At 46.3% G+C, this 10,134-nt stretch overlaps 1 protein-coding gene across 1 annotated transcript; it reads left to right on the top strand.

The window, feature by feature from the left end:
• Positions 1 to 4,904: 4,904 nt before the first annotated feature.
• On the top strand, positions 4,905 to 8,702 carry rnf182 (ring finger protein 182). The gene has a single exon (XM_071362596.1). It carries the CDS (start codon positions 5,367 to 5,369, stop codon positions 6,231 to 6,233), a length of 867 nt encoding a protein of 288 aa, XP_071218697.1. The 5' UTR covers positions 4,905 to 5,366; the 3' UTR covers positions 6,234 to 8,702.
• The last annotated feature ends 1,432 nt before the right edge of the window (positions 8,703 to 10,134 follow it).

Consider the following 10,134-nt stretch of genomic DNA (forward strand, 5'->3'; position numbering starts at 1 on the left):
CACTTTGACAAATAGTATCACCATAATCAAGAACAGGTAGAAAGGTTGACTGCACAATTTGCTTCCTGCTGACTAGAGAGAGACAAGATATGTTTTCGTGAAAAGTAAAAGCTCAGTCATAAGTTTTTTAAACAAAAAATCATTGTCAATCCAAATACCTAGGCATTTTTATGCAAGAACCATCCAATAAGTTAAGATGTAATCCACCTGAGACAATCTTACGAGAACTTGAAAACAACATGTATTTTGCCCGTATTAAGTATGAGTTTTACATCAATAAGGGCTTCCGGCACAACTGCAAAATCGGAATGTAGCCTTGTCACAGCCAGGGTCAGCGGTGGGGGCAATTGCGTGCATAATAGTATCATCCGCATATAGATGAAATGTTAACATTTGAACAGATTGACCAATAGCATTTATATTGTCACACTTTGATCTGTTTCACCTGTCCTTGTGCTTGTCTCCACCCTCTCCAGGTGTCGCCCATCTTCCCCATTATCCCCTGGGTACTTATACCTGTGTTCTCTGTCTATTGCCAGTTCGTCTTGTTTGTTCAAGTCAACCAGCGGTTTGTCTCAGCTCCTGCTTTTCCCCAGTCTCTCTTTTTCTCGTCCTCTTGGTTTTGACCCTTGCCTGTCCTGACTCTGAGCCTGCCTGCCGTCCTGTGCCTTTGCCTCTACTCTGGATTACCGACCTCTGCCTGACCTGACCCTGGGCCTGCCTGATGTCCTGTACCTTGGCCCCACTACTCTGGATTATTGACCCCTGCCTGCCTTGGCCTGTCATTTGCCTGCCTCTGTTGTTGCAATAAACATTGTTATTTCAACACAGTCACCACTTGGGTCTTACCTGAAACCTGATAGTACGAACTGGCCATGACTAACCCAGCAGACTTGGACCAGCTCCGCAATGCCATCTCCTCCCAAGGAGCCCTCATTGGTAGACACTAGCAGTTGCCTCGTGGTCTGATGGAAGGGTTCAAGGACATGGCCGAACGTCCCGACCTAGCATTAGAAGCTTTGCTGGAGCAACTTCGTGGGTTGCCTACTAGGCTTACCTCCCCCAGAGCGCTACGATGGAGATTCCAGAATTTGCCGGGCTTTTCTCTCCCTCATGCTCCCTCGTTTTCGAGCTGCAGCCTTCTTCGTTCCCCTCGGACCGCTTGAAGATAGTGTACATTATTGCGCTGATGTCTGGGAGGGCACTTGCCTGGGCCACGGCGGTGTGGGAGCAAAAACCGCCGTCTGCCTCAGTCTGGAGGTATTCGTGGCGGAGGTGAGAAAGGTTTGAGGCTCCGGTGTCCGGCAGAAAGGCTACCTGGAAGTTACTCCAGCTTTGGCAGGACTCCCTCAATGTGGCAGACTGTGGTGGATTTACGCACGCTAGCAGCGGAGGGTGCCTGGAACCTGGAAGCGCTGTTCGACACGTTCCTGCACGGATTATTGGAGGAAGTAAAGGACGAGCTTGCAGCCCGGAACTACCAACGGATCTCGACTCACTCATCGTTTTAACCATCCGAATCGATGGTCGGCTACGGGAACGTAGGAGGAAGAAGAGGTCCAATTGTGGTCCCAATCGCTCATTCAAGGATCCCACCTTGCATCTGATGAACTGCAGAAGTCCCCAACGTCTTCGTCCCCGAGAGGATCCGAGCTTACCCGAGTTCCTCCAAGAGCCTCCGAAGACTGCCGATTTGCCCCTTCCGGAGCCGATGCAGCTCGGCAGGGCTAGGCTATCTCCAGCCGAATGCGTACGCAGACTAAACACCCAGAGTTGTCAGTATTGTGGTACTGCCGGTCATTATGTGTCTACCTGTCCCTTCAAGAGACCTAGCTCATTGGTAGGAATGAGTACTCTGATGGGTCTTAAGGATAATGTTGCTTCTCCCCCTACTCACCCCCCTTTCCATGCCACCCTGCTGTGGGGCGACCAGTCCAAGTCTCTCCAGATACTCATCGACTCGGGGGCCGATATGAGTCTTAGGGACATTACCCTGGCGTCCGAGCTGGGCATCCCCACTCAACCCCTCTCTATTCCCATGGATGTTAGAGCGCTTGACGGGCACTCTATAGGCCAGGTCACCCACCATACCACCCCCATCAACCTACGAGTATCGGGGAACCACAGCGAGATGATCCAATTCCTGCTAATTGAGTCTCTGCAGGTTCCTGTGATATTGGGATTCTCTTGGCTCCAGTGACACAATCCCTCGATTGACTGGTCTACTGGTGCCATCGTGGGCTGGAGCCCATTCTGCCACGCCCATAGCCTGAAATCAGCTCTGCCTGCCCTGGGACGTCTTCCTGCCTGCCCCGGGACGTCTTCCTGCCCCGAACCTCTCCGCCATGCCCGCGAAGTACCAGGACCTCCGGGAGGGGTTCAGTAAGGCACAGGCCACTTCGCTTCCACAACACCGACCGGTACCCAAGGAGGTTAAGCCGGATGCGCTGGCACGTCGCTATAGCCCCGCGGCTACATCCCCGGAAGCCGAGACCTCTCCCCCCTGCTCCAAAATCAATAGCCCTTCTCCTATTTGTCCTCTGTTGCCCCATACCCTCTCTATACTTCCTACCTTTTCATGTGTCTAGATCTAAACCCATGTCTCACAGCCCTTTGTCTCCTGTTTCCTCCCTGGTTGACTGGGAGGGTTATGGCCCACAGGAGAGGTGCTGGGTCTCCGCTAGGGACATCCTGGACCTAGGCCTCATCTCTGAATTCTGATGCCGACACCCCGCTCAACGGGGTATGCGTCCAGGAAGGACGCCAGGTGGCGTCCCTAGAGGTGGGGGAACTGTCACACGCCGATCTGTTTCACCTGTCCTTGTGCTTGTCCCCACCCCCCTCCAGGTGTCGCCCATCTTCCACATTATCCCCTGAGTACTTATACCTGTGTTCTCTGTTTGTCTGTAGCCAGTTCGTCTTGTTTGTTCAAGTCAACCAGCGTTTTGTCTCAGCTCCTGCTTTTCCCCAGTCTCTCTTTTTCTCGTCCTCTTGGTTTTAACCCTTGTCTGTCTTGACCCTGAGCCTGCCTGCCGTCCTGTGCCTTTGCCCCTACTCTGAATTACCGACCTCTGCCTGACCTGACCTGACTCTGGGTCTGCCTGCTGTCCTGTACCTTGGCCCCACTACTCTGGATTATCGACCCCTGCCTGCCTTGACCTGTCGTTTGCCTGCCCCTGTTGTTGCAATACACATTGTTACTTCAACAGTCTGCACTTGGGTCTTACCTGAAACCTGATATTTATAAATATTGAAAAGAACATGTCCGAGTATCGACCCCTGCAGAACACCTTTATGTACTTCAAGAAATGCGGACTTAACCCCATCAATCACTATGGCCTGAGTCCTGTCACTAAGATAACCATGAACAGGCATCAGAGCTCGCGCCTATCGAGGACAACTTATTTAAAAAATATATAATGTATTTATTTATTTCACCTTTATTTAACCAGGTAGGCCAGTTGAGAACAAGTTCTCATTTACAACTGCGACCTGGCCAAGATAAAGCAAAGCAGTGCGACAAAAACAACAACACAGAGTTACACATGGGATAAACAAACGTAATCAATAGGCCATAGTAATCAATAGGCCATAGTGGCGAAGTAATTACAATTTAGCAGTTGACGCTGGAGTGATAGATGTGCAGATGAGGATGTGCAAGTAGAAATACTGGTGTGCAAAAGAGCAGAAAAAAACTAAAAAACAAATATGGGGATGAGGTAGGTAGTTGGTTGGATGGGCTATTTACAGACGGGCTGTGTGCAGCTGGAGCGATCGGTAAGCTGCTCTGACAGCTGATGCTTGAAGTTAGTGAGGGAGATATAAGTCTCCAACATCAGTGATTTTTGCAATTCGTTCCAGTCATTGGCAGCAGAGAACTGGAAGGAAAGGCGGCCAAGAGGTGTTGGCTTTGGGGATGACCAGTAAGACATACCTGCTGGAGCGTGAGCTACGGGTGACATAGCAACACCCAATACAATAGCATGATCAACAGTATCAAAAGCTTTTGACAGGTACACAAACCTAAAGCATTGACAAGATCATTAACAACTAAAGTGGTTGCTGTAATAGTATTATTCCCAGGTCTAAACCCTGATGGGTTTACATTCAAAATGCATTTCTCAGATAAAAAAGTTGTACATTTACCAAGGATTCAAAAATCTGAGATAGACAAAAAAAACTTGAAAGGGGGCAATACTTACTAAGATCACTACTATCCCTGCCCTTATGGAGCGGCAGCACAAGAGCTGATTTCCATACTTTTAGAATATTTCCTGATAACAATGTTAGATAAAAAAATGTGGGTTATTGAGCCAACAATGCTAGATGCTGCACACTTAAGCATACTGGGATCCAATTGGTCGGCCCCTGTGGATTTCTTGTTGTCTACTGCTAGAAAAGCATCCAGGACTTATTTTTCTGTAAATAACCTAAAAGAAAATCTTTGACTATCTTTTCTCTTATCATTCAGCAAGTTTCCCCTTTCAGCATCCAGACCAACATCATTGTGATTAGGCTTAGAAGTTCTTTCAAAGAGAGCACAAGAGCACAGTCTACTGCCAAATCACTATCCCCAACAATGACATGCTCCATTTTCCCTCCCAATCACAGAAGTCTTTACTGGCCCTTAAATCTTCACCTCCTCCATGTTATCTTCACTTCAAGAAAAATGATCATCAACATTGAGTTGATCAGTACATCCTGTCATCTCCTTCAGACCGAAAACTCTTTGGAAGATTCTTCATGACACACACACACACACACACATACACACACAGACACACACAGACACCATTAACAGACAGAGTACCAGAAAACGAAAGGGAACCCACCACTAATTGGACAGAATTTAAACTGGCAACAAAAGGCTGGGCTCGAAAATTCCAGTCCTGGTTTGTACAGGCCCTGCTTTGTTGTTCATTGCCCCTGTTTTTTCTGTTCTAATGCTGTGTTAACACAAATCTTTTTTTTCTTCAATGATGGCCTCTCCCCTCCATCTCTCTCTCGCTCTCTTTCTCTCTCTGTGGTGCATGAAAGGCTTTTGGCCCTGCATGACGCGTAGTTAGGCCTACCCCAAACTGCGCCGAGGCGCGTACCCCGGAGGCTAGAACGCGCTAGGCTTCCCATACACACACCCACACCCACACATACACACACCACAGGAGCTGCACAGACAACCAGGATGACCCTGAAACCTCCTTCGGAGCGGAGCGTTGCTACTGCTCGTCGCCAATAGAAGGCTGCTGCTGCCTCTCGCCATGTCTTCCAACGCTGAATTTCACCAAAAGCTTTGGACTGTCATCTTCCTCCGTTGATCCTGTGGGGAGCTGAGACAGACAGAGTTGAGAAAGAAAGAAAGAAAGAGGATGATGGGGAAGTTATGGAACATGGAGGAAGGGGGGATAGTGGAGGGCTTCAGCACGGAGGAGCTGGAGTGCATGATCTGCTACTGCCCGTATAGCCTGGGCAGCCGGCGCCCTAAGGTCCTCGAGTGCTGTCACCGCCTGTGTGCCAAGTGCCTGGCCAAGATCTTAGACCTAGGCGAGTCGCCACCCAATGCTGTGGTGTGCCCATTTTGCCGGTTCGTCACTAGTTTCCCGGGCGAGGCGGTGGGCAACCTGCCAGATGACTGCAACTTGGTGGCAGCGCTGGCCCTCCAGACCCGGAACCAGAGGAACTTGCACTACCACAATGAGGGCCCCACCGAGCTACTGCTCAGCCCCAGGCACCTAAGCTCGCTCATGGGCAACCCTCCCAGCGGCTCCCCATCCTCCTCCACTACCACTACCACCACCACCACCACCCACACCTACTCCTCCATCCGCGGTTCACCCAACTACATGGTCATCACCATCATGGAACCGCCTCCATCCCCTCAGGACCACCACCCCTACCAACTTCACTCCCACCCCCCTGGAGTGGCCACCATCCAGGGTAGGGATTACCACTCCTCCAGTCTGGACTCCATGGCCTCAATCAACCAGAGGTGGGCGGTGTGGAACTGCGCTGCCCGGGCGCTGGTGTGGGTGTTGGGGCTCCTCTACTTCAGCTCCTTGCCCATGGGGGTCTACCTGCTCATCATGCAGAAGACCACCCTGGGGGTCCTTCTGGTAAGCCTGGTCCCGGCAAGCCTCGTCATGATCATGGTCTACGGCTTCTGCCAGTGCCTCTGTCACGAGTTCTGGGACCTTATGCCCCATAGCAGCCAAAGAACGATCATCCGAGGAGGTTAAGAACGGGTTGCAGAAATGTTACATTTTTCCGAATGAGATCGTTACTACTGACAATGGAAATTGGCATCCTGGATACCATAGAATATTTCATTTTTTATTTTATTTTATTTTTTACTCAGACTCAAATGACTTGGCGGATTGTAAATGGGAAGAGAGCAGGTACAAGAGATGTACAGTTTAGATCAATGTTAAGTTTGGGCATTTTCAGTTCTAGTCATTCATTTAGATGATGTAATTTGTGTACTGTGTAAACAAAACGGTCCACCAAATATCCAACTATACTTAAATAAGAAGTCGCAGTAAGTATCGGGTATGCTTTCGCAACCAGAAAAAGTATGAAGCATTCTTTTTTCATTTTGAGGTATTAACAATAGAACTATCTGGCCATAATTGGCACAGTAGAAATGTATACATTTGTATTGAAAGCACTTAGAGGGAGGAACAACGGTCTAATGCTAAGCTTTGGCAAGTCAGTGTAAATAATCATTTGTTATAAAGGACGTGAATAATGTGGAGGACACATGAGTTAGTACATACATTTATGGTGGCGGTTATATTATGACTATCATCATACTATCATCATCATTCTGGTGCATGTGACAATAAAACATCATAAAAAATGTTTTTAATTAAAATTGTTTCTCAAATGTAAAGTTAATTTGACTTATGCATATCACCTTCAGAATGTTTACGGGATAATCCACAATCCATACAGGAGAGTAAATGGATGCTTCTCATTCAGAATTGGGTGCAGAAATGCAAATGGCAAATTGACCATGGCAGTCAAGGGTTGTGATCATTACAGCACGCAACAGATTTTCTTTGTAATTGAACACAACAGGTCTTATTCATTAGGGCACACCAGGAGCAAAAATGTTTTGCAACGGGGACACAAAAAGAAGTGTTTCTTATTGGACAAGTCCAGAAAGTTCCTCCTTGTTTCAGTCCATTTTCTTTCAGTTGGGGCCTAATGAACACAGCCCAGGTGTTATGAATAACCCCTTTGTTTTAATAATCTCAATATCTTAATGAGATGTTTGCACATATCGAAGGACAAGTGCAAAATGGAGATGTGGATTAGCTACGTTATTAACACAACTAGTTTCACATAGATGTACTTTTTGGAATGATTTTGTAACAGGATAGACTATCTATACCCAGCAAGAGATGTTACTGATGTTGTTGCATTTTCTCAAATAGCATAACAAATGTAATGCTTTATACGCATTACATTGCCAGGCTTTCTTCTTTTGTAGTCCTAATGTACAGTTGGGGGAATTCAAAAGTTAACCTGTAGGGGAGTGGAGTAAATTGAGACATTACATTCAGCATAATTCCGTCAAGAGAAGAATAGTTTTCTTTCTAACAAAGATATCTACATATACTGAACAAAAATATGAACGCAACATGTAAAGTGTTGGTCCCATGTTTCATGAGCTAAAATAAAAGATTAACAGAAATCACAAAAAGCATATTTCTCTGTAATTTTGCGCACAAATTTGTTTACATCCCTGTTAGTGAGCATTTCTCCTTTGCCAAGATAATCCATCCACCTAAAAGGTGTGGCATATCAAGAAGCTGATTAAACAGCGTGATCATTACACAGATGCATCTTGTGCTGGGGACACTAAAAGGCCACTCTAAAATGTGCCATTTTGTCACACAACACGTCTTAAGTTTTGAGGGATCGTACAATTGACATGCTGACTGCAGGGATGTCCACCAGAGCTGTTGCCAGAGAATTTTATGTTCATTTCTCTACCATAAGCTGCCTCCAACGTCGTTTTAGAGAATTTGGCAGTACATGCAACCAGCCTCACAATCACAGACCACGTGTAACCACGCCAGCCCAGGACCTCCACATCTGGCTTCTTCATCCGGCTTCTTCAGCACCCCCGTCGGGGGCAGAGGGTGCTGAAATTGTTGCATGTTGCGTTCGTATTTTTGTTCAGTATATATTTCAGGATGTTGTGTATCTCTGGAAATAATCAGAATTAATTTCAACATTACAGTTTTGAAAACATAGCATCCAGAAAAGTGGTCTCTTAGCACTACCTACAAATTTCTGTACTGAATGAAATATTACCACTTCCTTTTTAAAAAACGTATATATATTTATTTCCCAAATTTAACACAATAACAATTTTTTTTCTGAATCATCTTGAAGAACGATCTGAAATTAATAATGGGCATATACTCTTACAATCTCCACCAGGCACAGCCAGAAGAGGACTGGCCACCCCTCAGAGCTAGGTTCCTCTCTAGGTTTCTTCCTTAGTTCCTGCCTTTCTAGGGAGTTTTTCCTAGTCACCGTGCTTCTACATCTGCATTGCTTGCTCTTTGGCGTTTTAGGCTGGGTTTCTGTATAAGCACTTTGTGACATCTGCTGATGTAAAAATGGCTTTATAAATAAATGATACATCTTTAAACCCAGATGTAACACCTAACAAACACTTTGTACTTTGTTAAACATATTTAACATAGGCCAGGCCCTGTTGTTACCTTATATCCTGGCAATAATGCCTTGTATTACGCCTGGCAAGAAAATACTCCAATTTGCTCAACATACCATTAGCTCAACCATTGGCTCAACTTACCCCAAGGCAAAAAAAATTGACGATATTAGTCCACATAGCTACAAGGATCTTCAACGGATTTGCGAAGTTGCTGGATAATGGCGGGAACTGGAACACGCTGTCTTAAACGTCGATCCAAAGCACCCCAAACATGGTCAATGGATGACATGTCTGTTGAGTGTGCAGGCCATGGAAAAACGTTGACATTTTCAGCTTCCAGGAATTGTGTACAAATCCTTTTGATATGGGGCTATGCATTATCATGCTGAAACATGAGGTGATGGTGCCGGATGAAAAGCACGACAATGGGCCTCAGGATCTCGTCATGGTATCTCTGTTCATTCAAATTGCCATCAATAAAATGCAACTGTGTTTGTTGTCCGTAGTTTCTGCCTGCCCATACCATAACCCCACCATCACCATGGGGCACTCTGTTCACAACGTTGACAACAGCAGACCGCTCGCCCACACGACGCCAAACACACTGTCTGCCATCTGCCAGGTACAGCTGAAACCAATTAATCAGTGAAGACAATTCTCTAAAATCATGTTGGAGGCGGGTATGGTAAAGAAATTAACATTACATTTTCTGGCAACAGCTCACAGCTTGCACACTCCCTCAAAACTTGAGACATCTGTGGCATTGTGTTGTGTGACAAAAAGGCACATTTTAGAGTGGCCTTTTATTGTCCCCAGCACAAGATGCACCTGTGCAATGATCATGCTGTTTAATCATCTTCTTGATATGCCACACTGTCTGGTGGATGGATTATCTTGCCAAGGAAAAATGCTCACTAACAGGGATGTAAACAAATGTATGCAATTTTTGGGGGAGAAATAAGCTTTTTGTGTGTATGGAACATTTCTGGGCTCTTTTATTTCAGCTCATGAAACATGGGACTAACACTTTATACATGTTGCGTAAATATTTTTGTTCAGTGTACATTTGAAAGTTATCGAAACACTTAGTTTTGAAAATCTACATAAATTCAGCAATTGCGTTCTTCTCATATTTTGTCTCAGGAAAGCTCATCTGCATGCTCGTCGTCCTCACCCAGGTTCTTGACCTGACTGCAGTTTCTCATCGTAACCAGCTTCAGTGGGCAAGTGCTCACCTTCGATGACCATTGGCACACTGGAGAAGTGTGCTCTTCACAGATTAATCCTGGTTTCAACTGTACCGGGCAGATGTCAGACAGCGTTGTGTGGGCAAGCAGTTCGCTGATGTCAGAGTGCCCCATGGTGGCGGTGGGGTTATGGTATGGGCAGGCAGAAATTACAGACAATGCATACTCAGACATGTCACCCATTGTTTGGGATGCTCT

This window comes from Salvelinus alpinus, chromosome 23, assembly GCF_045679555.1.
Source record: "Salvelinus alpinus chromosome 23, SLU_Salpinus.1, whole genome shotgun sequence".
NCBI classification, from domain to species: Eukaryota; Metazoa; Chordata; class Actinopteri; order Salmoniformes; family Salmonidae; genus Salvelinus; species Salvelinus alpinus.

What these genes read in the sequence shown, in the direction of transcription:
- rnf182 (XM_071362596.1), top strand. Translation starts at nt 5,367, where the DNA reads ATGATGGGGAAGTTATGGAACATGGAGGAAGGGGGGATAGTGGAGGGC.